This window comes from Pleuronectes platessa, chromosome 17 (assembly GCF_947347685.1).
Source record: "Pleuronectes platessa chromosome 17, fPlePla1.1, whole genome shotgun sequence".
NCBI lineage: Eukaryota > Metazoa > Chordata > Actinopteri > Pleuronectiformes > Pleuronectidae > Pleuronectes > Pleuronectes platessa.
This window is the reverse complement of record NC_070642.1, coordinates 18394670-18407031: the sequence shown is the minus strand read 5'-3', so window position 1 is coordinate 18407031 and position 12362 is coordinate 18394670. Positions and strand designations below refer to the sequence as shown.

At 45.2% G+C, this 12362-nt stretch overlaps 1 protein-coding gene across 1 annotated transcript in view; it reads left to right on the top strand.

Moving 5' to 3' along the window:
• Positions 1-12362, top strand: part of LOC128460277 (rho-associated protein kinase 2) — a 33123-nt gene that overhangs the window by 10716 nt on the left and 10045 nt on the right. The window contains exons 8-19 of the mRNA XM_053445385.1: positions 2273-2364; positions 4752-4911; positions 6789-6885; positions 6968-7056; positions 7539-7587; positions 7674-7809; positions 7976-8067; positions 8255-8501; positions 10189-10295; positions 10469-10628; positions 11252-11412; positions 12148-12332. Coding sequence (XP_053301360.1) covers positions 2273-2364; positions 4752-4911; positions 6789-6885; positions 6968-7056; positions 7539-7587; positions 7674-7809; positions 7976-8067; positions 8255-8501; positions 10189-10295; positions 10469-10628; positions 11252-11412; positions 12148-12332 — 1575 coding nt within the window. The remainder of the gene's footprint in view (positions 1-2272; positions 2365-4751; positions 4912-6788; positions 6886-6967; positions 7057-7538; positions 7588-7673; positions 7810-7975; positions 8068-8254; positions 8502-10188; positions 10296-10468; positions 10629-11251; positions 11413-12147; positions 12333-12362) is intronic.

The following is a 12362-nucleotide window of genomic DNA, read 5'->3' as shown; positions in this document are numbered from 1 at the left end:
AACTATAAATAATAACAACAACACAAAAAATACGACACATTGTGGTTTGTTCCCAAGAAAGAAAAGGGAGCGTTTCACAATATAAGGCTGTGCCGCTTGTGCAGACGTCTGGATATGTGCTCGTCTTTTTCCTTTTCTTATTTTACTACTGTACTCATAGCTGCACGACACACCAGCGTAATTGTGTTGTTTGGATTGTAGGATAGAATAAGGAGACCTAATTGCAGCCTGTTGTTGCAGCTGCCGCTCAGATTGGAACTCTTTCTTTTCTCACTTTGTCCCTTTTTATTCTTTTTTCAGCTTTCTTATATTTTTTTGTATTCCTTCATTTCTTATGTCCTGATTTCAACACACTGACATAGAAATTCTTATCCAATCACTGGAGACCTTATAGTTTTCTACTCTATAGATGATGAATAAAGATCTAGATAATAAAGTGCTAAAATATCTGGATACTGACGCGACCATATTGCGCTTTGAATCTCATATAGAACCAGATGATCGTGGAGTGAAGTCTTGCTCTCAAGGTCCTGCCAAACCAATATGCTCAACCAATAACCAGTCAGTTCCTGCTGTCAATCATGACATTTCACCCCCCCCCCCCCCTCGTTATTAAATGTCTAAATAAAACCAAACTTCCCAGAAAAACACTTGGACAAACACAAGTGTGATAAGAACTGTGAGTACTTTCATTTTTAGTTTGGTCCATGTCAATCAATCAATCAGATTTTTTTTGTATAGCCCATAATCACAAATTACAATTCGTCTCATAGGGCTTTAACTGGGTGTGACAGGGTGTGACATCCTCTGTCCCATCAGCAAGAGTAAGGAAAAACTACTTAAAAAAACCTTTTACAGGGTAAAAATACGTAGAAACCTCAGAGAGAGCCACATGTGAGGGATCCCTCTCCCAGGACGGACAGAAGTGCAATAGAAGCCACGTGTAGGAAAACATCATCAAGATTAAAGTTTTTAGCAGCATTTGATGAGGGTAAACATCCCGAAGGACAACCCCAACATGTCCCGTCTACTAACATGGATGAGGTAGGGTTTTTGACCTGAACTGTTTTCTCAAAGGGTCAGTTTGTTATTTGTGTCGACTTTGTATTTACTGACAAAAATAAAATACAGAATATTGATGCACTAATCTTTTTTTTAAATATAGAGTGAATACCGAGGATTAAATAGTGCTGATCCCACCAGCTCAATACAAACAGGGCGAGTTTAATATTTGTCCCAACTCATTATCAGTATTAAAGGTAGACGTGAGATGAATGGATGTAGGGGTGTGGGTCTCGTTCTGGTCCATCCCCCTGGAAGAAACCACTTCCTGTTTACATTAGTAACTCCACCCCCCAGGAGGACACACACACCCACACACTCACACAGGCCCTTTCTGCTTCAGAACAGAGCTGCCTTTCATTTTTCCTCACTGTTTATTTACCTTCTTACTCACTATTCTCTCACACCACACACCGACACACACAGACACACACACTCACATTCAACACTCTGTCACCATCCCTCCTCTCCACCATCATTCCTCTGAGCACTGCCATCTTCTTCTTTTCTGGATTTGTAAACCTCTCTCCTTCTCCCCCTGTAAGTTTTTCATCCCTCCACACTCATAAATGTCTTCTACCTGTTCTCTGTGCCACTTTCCATTTCTACATCCTTCCATTTGCTGCTCCAACTTCCCTCTTTGCACTCCTGCAGCTTTCCTTGAGACGCAGTTCGTTTTAAGTCTGGCTTGGTTGGAGGGGGGTTCTAAAATTCTATTTCTTCCTCCCCGCCCCTGCCCTCTCTCTTCCTCTTGGCCCGGTCTGGAATGTCCCACACGTGGCAAACCTAAAGTGCCGCACCCCTCCAGCCCTGTACCCAGCAGTGGAGGGGAGAGCGAGACAGAAAGTGTGTTTTTTAAATAGACCTGAAGCAGGGAAAGCTGCAGCAGCTCGAGCTGGCGTGTTCGGAGTCCGTCAGGTCTGATGCCTCCTGCGCTCCTTCGCTCCCTCTCTCCTCCTGGATCCACATTATCTCAGGTTCTGACTGGTTAGAGGAGGGTTTTCAGGCGTGTCCAGTGTCCACCAGTGGTCATGCGGCTCTCCATGCCGGTCAGTGTGGTTAGCGCGGAGTGGTCACTCTGCTCAGCCGTGTGTTTGGGATGACATGTTGGTGATGGTGGTGGTGGGTGGAGGGGGCGGGGCGGGGTGTGTTTTGTGTTTGGGCCGAGCTCCTCTCCGCTCACAGTCCTGGTCCCTCTCGCTCTGTGCAGGACGGTTCGTCTCGGCCGCACCGGAGTGGATGACATCCAACGCCACCCCTTCTTCAAGAACGACCAGTGGACCTTCGACAACATCCGAGAGAGTGAGTGTGTTCACGTGCACGTTTTTTCAACATCTTCTATCCAGGTGCACGTTCAACCTCTTTCCATCTTTGGTGATGTGTGACTTTTTTTGGGGACTTTCCTCTTCCCCCTTATCACACTGGTTCATTCCTCTGCAGGTCTGTTCCCTTTCAGCCATGAAGCCTCCATATATGGTGCACATGCTCCACATATGATCCCTGCTGATATGTGTCATTGTTGCTCTGGTGGCTGCACAGAGCTGCAGAGCATGTGATGCACAAAACCTGCAGGAAAACCAGCTGCATAGGAATTTAACAAATTCAGCTTCACTCCCACGTTTTGGACTTTATTTGTCTGATGCAGTGTTTTGACGACAGTGCAAAGTTTGATATGAGAAAATGTCACATTATGGCCGCACCATCCACACTAGCAATACACACAATGACAGACCTGAGAGAAAATAGCTCTTTGTCCTGAAAATATAAAAATACAAATTTAACTACGGAAAATAAAGCTCATATTAATAGAAGTAAACCATCAATCTCATTTAATATATTGAGACTATTATAGTTACTTACCTTTGTGTTGTGTGATCTATCTATTATTATTATTGGCTAATTACATGACTCTGCCAGTAGTTAGTAGAGTTACATCACTTCACAAGTTCATGCACGTTACATCTAATATTGAGGAATGAGTGTTTTTTAATGTGTCAGGAACAAAGCAACTTCTGATTTTAGTATTTAACTTTTCTGTATAGTTAAATTTACATTTACAGACTGAAATGACACAGAATGGAAATAAGGCAAAATACCATCTCAATGGGGAATTAAACGTGGAAAATATTAAAGTAAGAAGGAGCAAAATAAAGGAACCATAACAACAGCCAAACCAAAAAGAGGGACATACATTGTGAACCTAGACTTTTCACTTAATACTGAAACGTTTATGATCCATCAGTTAGTTCCTTATCAAGTTTATACTCTACTAAGTATGTTCATTAATGTGATTACTGCACATTATGACTTAAGCTCCCTTTTTAGAGTTTTATCAGGTCATTAAAGTCGGAAGGAAAGAAGTAAAAAGGGAATATATTAGGAATATGAACGGGCCTCTGTGTGTGTGTATAATTGCACACAGGCTCTTTTCCTCTCGGCTTCACCTGGCTCTGATTATCACAACAGACAGGAGTACTGATCACAGCCTGGCAGTCTGGAACACCAGACCACTACGGGGCCACTGCTGTGCTGTGCATGTGCAAACTCCCTTCATGCCATGCGTGTCCCGACACACACACACACACACACACACACACACTGGAAACAGGAATCTGGCGTCCCACAGAGCGACATAAATCTCCCGGCCTTCTGCGTTTGTTTAGAAATGACAATACTCCCCCGCTGTTTGGGCTCCATGTTGTCCTCACATGTATCAGGCTTATTAAACGCTGGGATCCAGCGCTGTGGATGGATGGACGAGTAGCCTGCCCCCCCCCAGTAGCGGCGGGCGGGGCAGGCTGTGCGGCCTGTGTGGACGGCTCTAATGAGAGGGGGAGCCCCAAGTTTGGAGGGTTGCTCCAGCTCTGTCACTCTCACTGTGGCCAAGGCTGCCTGTCATTAGCCGCCCGCTATCAGAGAGCATTCTGGGAAGTCATGCCGCAAGGGCCTCCATGGAGCGTCCTATGTCTCTTTCTGTCTCGCCACATTTGGCCTTTTACTTTTATTTTTCTTCTTGCTTCTTCTTTTTTATTTCCCCCTCGTTTGTTTCATTCCCGCACTTGATCTCTCCCTGTATTTTCTCCGTCATCTCCCAGTCACGTTTGTCAAGCTGAGGGTTCGAGTCCTGACCCGACAGAAATGAGCTCTTTGCTCCGATCCAGAACTGCATTGGTCTGGAAAGTCCATCCATAACGGCAGCTTTTTCTTTTCTTAATCGGAAGCCATTTATAGGCTAAGTGAGCAGCTAGGTTTTATCTGATTGGCCTTTTGACACATTTCTGTCAGCTTGTCGTGCAGACGTCTAAAGAGCAGAAGGAGTCGACTCTCCTGGCGTAGGTTAGGCCTCGTTCTTTGAAAGGCGCTGTGTGTGTGGGGCACAAAGCGAGCACTGTGCGGGGGGAAGGAGTTGGAGCCGGGCGCGTGCCAACCTGCAGAAAGCTCACTCCCTCCAGCGCCGCCAAAGGTTGGCAAAGACTCTCCTCAGAAACACCACTGGAAACAAAAAAAACTCAATATTAAGAGGTACATAGAAGAGAAATACCTTCGGCCCTTTGGTCTTAATCTTGGATGGTCATCATTTTTCTTTGCTGGTTTGTACCTCCTCCTCCTCCTCCTCCTCCTCCTCCTCCTCATTCACTTTCTCTCCATGACTTTCTCTTTCCCTCTCTCTCTCTGCGTCTGTCTTCCAGCTGTGGCTCCAGTTGTGCCGGAGCTGAGCAGTGACATCGACACCACCAACTTCGACGACATCGAGGAGGATAAAGGAGATGCTGAGACCTTTCCTCCTCCCAAAGCCTTCGTGGGCAACCAGCTTCCGTTCATCGGCTTCACCTACTTCAAGGAGGACCAGTAAGTCTTTTATTCTGAAATATACCCTCAGCTTTCCTTTTTGTACCCGTGTTTATTATTCATGCTTACCGATCTTATATTTTAAAATTGAACTTGATATGGTTTTGTCAGCATTTGTGGGATTTTATGTTGATTTTCGTAATGTAGCTCTCCTGTTCAGGAATATGCCAATGGGGCCTCAGAAAAAAAAACAGCTTCACACCCCTACCTTTAATACAGACTCACACCAGTCACACACTGTTTGCCTGTTTGAGCTCCACACTGCCGCCTTGTTCCGACGGCCCCTTTAACTGCCCCCTCTGCTCACGATGGAAGTCCAGTTCCTAAGCCCCGGTCTCCACGAGGAGGAGAATTAAAAAAGCAGCACCTCTGTGTCTTATAGTGCTTCAGTCATCACTGATTAAACCTACAGGAGTGTGTTTGCTTTTCAGGCTTGTGCTAATCCAGCTGAACGTTCATATATTTTTCATGTAACTTCTCTTGTGCATGAAGCTCAGGAAATGAAGTCAAGAGGCTTCTTCTGAAGTCAATAGACAGAATTGAATACATTATGGGAAGCTGATCAAACATTCACACTGCAAACCTTATCTGTTAAAATGTGGCCAGGATCAGACTCCAATGTGAACTGGTCATGGCCTGAAGTGACCCGCACACGCAGAAGAACACGCTGTGCACGGTAGTAAACAAGGAGATAAAGTGTGTGATAAACAAGGAGGCCACAGAAGTTTGTGCTTTTCTCTCAATATGCTGTCAATCACAGACGGGTTACGATACAACCCCTCAAGTTTGGATTTGTACCGACGTGTGACCCCAAGTACTTATGAGATCCAAAACCTTGCTGTCCCTCCACTGACTCCATCGCAGCTTCAATGTGTGTTTTGAAGAAAGTGTTGGGTCATTTCCATCAGTTTGCAGTTTACCAGAAATCTCAGTCTGTCCGTATATGGCTCACATATCTAAAGAACCATTTATCTTATCCACTTCACACTTGGCATGTGTATTGGTGAGGGCACAAGGAAGTGCAGATTTGAATTCGCTGCAATTTGGACACGTGATTTGTTCAAAAGTTGGATAACCAGCCGATCTGCGCTTTGTAGCAGCGGCGTTGACAACAGCGCATGCACAACAACAACAACTGATTCACCAGCTCAGGGTTCTGCTCAGGGTTCTGAGTCGATCTTCTTCGACCTTTGACTGAACAGGTGACAGCTCGGGCCTTCAGGGTTCAACGGCAGTGGCTCAATTACTGCAGGTCACTTTTATATAGTTTCCGAAATAAAACCAGTGGCTAAACAAACAAACCATTTCAACAGGTATTCTAGTTTTTATAAAGATGTGGAATGGATTCAGAAATAAGATGCAACTGGTCTTTACAGTGGCCGCAAAATGGCTTTCGATTCTGTGATCATTGTTCAGTAATGTGGCCCAGTTGTGTAATGATTCCCAGAGATAGTTGCCCACCATTACAAGTCCCCCGTCCTGGTGAAGGGTTGGCAGTGGACGGTGTGGGTTGGAGGGTTAGAGGGTTTCTCTTTAGGTAAAATCATCCAGATGTAAGAAGGTCTGACGGATCCTCAGGCCCTGTTGGTTTTTCCACAGTGCAGGTTTTCTAGGTTTTATTCTGCAGGCATGAGCTCATGGGTCTTCAGCATGAAAGCCTCCTGAATGGTGGCCGTGAAGTCGAGCATGCGGATGAACATCCAGCTCCCGCTTAACAAACCAATAGGAATGATGGATGTGGTTTTGGGTGAAGCACGTCACTCGTCTGGAGAGATTTGGACCAGTGGAGGGTGCGGGATGTTGTCATGGCTGGAAAATCACCTCAGGTAAACTTGGTCAAAAACTCTCACAGCTCTGCTCTGTCGTCTCGCTCTCAGGCTGCTGAAGGGAAGCAACAGCCACTCGGCGGAGGAGATCCAGGACTGTAAGGAAAACTCTGAGGATAAGGAGAATTGCTCGGACAGTAAGAAAGAGGTGGGTGTCTTAATATTATGGTTTAAAAAAAAAGAGGAGCGATGAGGGACATAATGACTATAACGATTTGTTTTCTCATCAGTGTGAGCAGCTTCAGAAAAAGCTTCATCAGCTGGAGGAGCAGCTCGACCATGAGATGCAGGCCAAAGATGAGCTGGACCACAAGTGCAAGTACAGTTGGACCACAAACACACACACACACACACACACACACACACTTTCGTCCATTTATTTGATTTCAATAATTGCAATAGGTTATATTTGTTGGTGTGGATCTATTATGCACAGATGACAGATTATGTCAAATTCATTATGGAAAGGAGGTGCTGGGGTGGAGGTGGGTGGGGAAGTGGCTCGACTGAAAGCACAGGAGAAGATTGGCGTTTGTCAGATCGGTGTTTCATCCATTCGATGAAAGAGGGAATCTGCTCGATTGCTGCAGAGATTTTACTCTCTGTTGATTTGCAAAAGAATGGAAAAGAAAATCCTTTTGAACATTTTACTTCAGCTCAGTGATGTTGTGTGGATATTGACAATAATACATTAGCGTTGCTTGATTGGGGAAATCGGGTGTGCATAAATACACAAAACAAGTTCCTCATGAGTCTGTGAAGTGGGTTTAAGTCTGTAATGAAACTGTTCTTTCTCCTCAGAAATGCTACCAACCGTTTAGACAAGCTGGTCAAAGACTTAGATAAAGAGGTGAGCGTGGAAAGCGGAGTGGATGACGCACATGTTGGCTGCTTGTTCAGTCCTCTCACCGTGTTCCTGAATCCCTCTCTGATCAGATGAACAGCCGGCAGGCAGTCGAGGCCTCGCTGAGGCAGCTGGAGAGAGAGCAAGCCCTGCTGCAGCACCAGAGCGCCGACAACCTGCGCAAGGTGGAGATTGAGACGGACAGAAAACGCGGCCTGGAGAATGAATGTAAGCACGAGGGAAAACCTCTATCTATCTATCTATCCATCCATTATCTACAATGCTAGGTCCCCAGAGCCCCATGTCCATCTGTGTTTGAAGATAAATATAAGTTTTCTTTGGGTGGATCGTTCGATTTCTCTGGGGGGAAATTAAATCTGTTTTAATCGATCAGTGAACAACCTGAGGGACCAGCTAGAAGATCTCAGGAAGAGGAACCAGAACTCCCAGATATCCAGTGAGAAGAACATCCAGCTGCAGAAACAGGTGCTCATCTTTTTCCTAATTCCTCTCTGTGTCTAACAATTTAGTTATCCATAATCAAGCAAGCGACTGTGTCTGCTGTTTTCATTATCTTTCTTTCCCCTCATTAAATCTCCTTCGTTGCCCTACTGGGCCCGTTTTGTCTTCAGGAGGGAGACAAAGTTTCATCCTGTCTGTTTCTCATCTGCAGCTGGAGGAGGCCCACGCTGTGCTTCAGACCGAGCAGGAGGCGTCGGCGCGGCTGAAGAGGAGTCAGGGCGACGTGCAGAAACAGGCCCAGAGCCTGGAGGTTAGCCTCAGGGAGATGCAGGAGAAGTGCAGCCAGCTGGAAAACAGCAAGATGGAGCTGGAGAAGCAGCTGATGGGGCTGCAGGCCGAGCTGGAGAAGGAGAAAAGAGACCGCAACCTCAGGACTGAAACCATCACTGACCTACAGGGTGAGACACGTTAGATCACAGCTGGTGTGGAGAAGAACTAAAGAAAGTGGTTTTAAGTAGATTTAAAGCAAGAGAAGCTACTTTTCAGGAAATAAATTGCTTATAATTAACTAGAATCATTGAGCTGTGGTTGTATGCCTCTGCTAACCAGTACGGTTTCAGCCTACAAACATTTGTCCTAGACTCATATGAGGTCACCGTGACCTGTGACCTTTGACCTTTAAGCACTGATATCTTATCAGTTAATCTTTGGGTCCAAGTGACCACTGGTCAAACTGTCAGATTTGAGATTTGTTCAAGAGCCCAATAACCAGGTTTGTTAGGTCACTGTGAGTCTGACTGAACATTATCACGAGGCATTCTTAACATAATGCGTTTGCAAACAATAACCCTGTTAGACCTTTGACCTCCAGCTTCTAACCAGGTCATAATGCGGGAAGTTTGTGCGGGAAGTTCCCTTGAGGGTTTTTATATATTTGTGTTTTTATATATTTGTATATTTCAAGAAGATGAGCTCACCACGACCTAGACCTTTAGCTTTTGACCACCAAAATTGAATCAGTTCATGTTTGAAAGTTCGTACCAACTTTTACGAAATTTCACTGGAGCCGTTCCTGGGGTGCTGCGTTCACAAGGCAATAATACGCTCTGTGTGGTCTCAGCGACCTTGACGTTTGACTTTTGGCCACTTAAATCTAATCAGTTCAACCTTTAGTCAAACGGAAAGTTAGTGCCAAATCTAATGAAATTCCCTCGTGGTGTTTTTGCGATATCGTGTTCTGTGGTCTGTTGTTTCCATTCTTTAGCGAACAACTTCCTCTTTGGGCTCCTGCTATTCAAACTTTGAATTTGAAAAAATGCAAAACAGTCTCCCTTAATTCTCAGCTGAAGCCACAGTGGCAGCTGTTCAGAGAATGCATAAAGTCCATAGTTAAAGTCTATAGTTTCGACCACCAGGCTGCACGCTGTGACGGGAAATTAACAATAAACTGTGTTTTATTTCAGTAATAACCAGTTGAACACGAGCAGCCAACCTTTATTTAAAAGCTGTTTATACACCATACTTTAATGTGTCTGTTAAAAGGATATAAAGTTAATACCCTGCCATAACTGCAGCTAATCAAACCCGGGTCTCTATTCAATTCAACTGCAGTAAACATCTCCTCGGTAGCAGGAAAGAGGCATTACACAACACTGCAGGCTGGACGGAGCATTAGATGTGAATCAGTGTTTTTGGACCAGGCCTCGGGAAATGTCTGATCATAGGTGGAAACATCTGTTCAAGAGGCTGTAAAGAGCCAAGGCCGGAGCGCAGCCAGCTCCTCTTGTGAGTCGCTGTTTGGAAACTTTAACGTGCTCGGACCGGGCGGAGAGGTCGGACGGGACGTATCGAAACAACGGAGCTCCCTGTTTGCTGTGACGCCTAGTGTTCCTTTTTTTTCCACATGGGTGGAGTCGGTCGACGGGGAAATAAACATCAAGTTCAGAGTTTTTTCATGTATTTTAAGGCGAATTCAAGCAGCAGCTGTGTGTAATGTCTCGCCTCAGATCATGTCTGAGTAGTTCAGGTGTATTTGCATGAATCTTTTGCAGTTAGATCATACGCAGTTACTAATCTTCCTCTTTTCTTTCTCTATTTGTCGTGCTCTTATTTTTCGGTCTCTGTAATTTCTGTTCCCATCGGCAGGACGGATCTCTGGGCTGGAAGAAGAGGTGAAGGAGTTGAAGTCATCCCTCGCCGTGGTCCAGTCCGAGAAGAAGCAGCTCCACGAGAAGCTCAACGATCTCGAGAAGGTTCGTTTGTCATCTTTAAGTTTAGATTTCCAGGTTTATTCCTCCTGAAAACAATACAATTGACCTTTCTAACTTGTATGATGCCCATTTTCCATTTGCTACTGCCTTATAGTAACTTCCTATGAAATATTAACCCACTGGAAAACCTCATATATTCACAATTGACTCTGTAGGAGAAGAGCAACCAAGAGATCGACCTGACGTTCAAGCTGAAGCAGCTGCAGCAGAGTCTGGAGCAGGAGGAGGCCGAACACAAGGCCACCAAGGCCAAACTAGCCGATAAGAGCACAATCTATCAGTCCATCGAGGAGGCGAAGTCTGAGGCCATGAAAGGTGAGAATCCAGGGGGACAAACATAAGACTGCAGGATAGACGGAAGCCCCAGTGACGGGTTTCTAGGTTAGAGTTCATTTACTCGCCCTCAGTGGTGGATCTAGGAATTTCCTAAATCGGGGGGGGGGCCATATAGGCGGGACAAAGCTTACACAGAGGGGCCAATTATATGTCCAACATCCATGCACAAGTCCGTCCTTGTTTACTGTTTGCTCTGTAGCTTTGAGCAAAGCCACACGTCATCGAGTATTTTTTGGAAAATTGTACCTTGCTCTTTAAAAAAGTTTCGAAAATGAATATTCTTACCAAACATGTTTCCTAGTTGTTGTTAGAAAGTTACTGTTTTATTTTTTAAAAGAACATTGACAAGATAGGAGCACTTCAGGGGTCAATCAGATTTCAGCTGGGTCCATTGCCCCCCTGGATCCGCCCCTGCTCACCTTTATGTACAATAGACAATAAAACAAGAAGACTGTTTTGAGTCTTGAAAGTATGAGAGCAGTTTAATCGATCCGGACGGCTGCAGCAGAAATGAAACAGCCATTAGAAACAGGCTGAAGGTCAGATTTCCCCCCCCCTACACACACTGATGGTTCTCCCTGATTAATTTCCCTTCGGTCCAGAGGTGGAGAGCACGCTGGTCGAGGAGCGAAGCCTGAAGCTGCAGGTGGAGAGCAAATTGATGCAGCTGGAGAAGGACCACTCCATGTTGGACTGTGACTACAAGCAGGCGCAGCACAATCTGCAGGAGCTGAAGGCCCAGAAGGAGAAACTCTCTGAGGAGGTGCGTCCATCTCTATGTACAATATCTGACTATTTTCAAACTAAATGACACACAGTGTTTAACTGTGACCTGGACTCTACAACAAACTAATCTAAATATGAGAAGTGGAAGTAACATAAATGAACTGATAGGAGATGAAGATGAGAGGTTTGATTAATATAAAACGGATTTGATTAACAACAGTTGTGGTGTGATGAAACAATTTATCACAACACAAAATCACTATTTATCATTTAAGGGGAAGACGCCTCAAGGGTGGAAGTAAAAATAATGGAACAAAATGATGAAAATGCTTCCCGAGAGAGAAATTGAGTCATATATTGGCATTTAATCTGAATTTATTAACATTTTATTTTTAACTGTATTGCTCGGATGTTTCTCCATTGATCACTCACAGCAACCAAACTGACATTTAATCGTTAAAAACGTGCAACTTCTATTACTTCCGGCCAAACTGTCAATCAAAGAGCGGGCCGCCGGATTCGTGAATCTAGCTTTTGGCTCTCGGCTTGCGGGCCTGCTTGTGATGGCGTGCCACGGTAGCGGCCGAATTTGCATTAGTGGTTGCAGGTAATGTCATCACGTTTTGACTGGGGGAACAGGAAGAGGACGTCTGGGACCCTCTGACGGGCCTTTGTCCCTATTTTTAGACTTTTTCTAGACTAAACAATTTCATGCGGTAATCCATCATGAAAATTGCAAATGTTAATGGAGCGCCCCCGTGTGTTTGTGCAGGTGAAGAGCTTGAGCTCACGTCTGGAGCAGGAGATCCACAAGCGCAGTCTGAGCGAGAAAGAAGTGAAGATGCAGAACCAGCAGGTGTCGGTGCTCCGCTCCTCAGAGAAGCAGCTCAAACAGGAGGTCAACCACCTGCTGGACATCAAGCAGATCCTGGAGAAACAGAACCAGGACCACCGCAGGTCTCTCAAACACACACACACACACACACA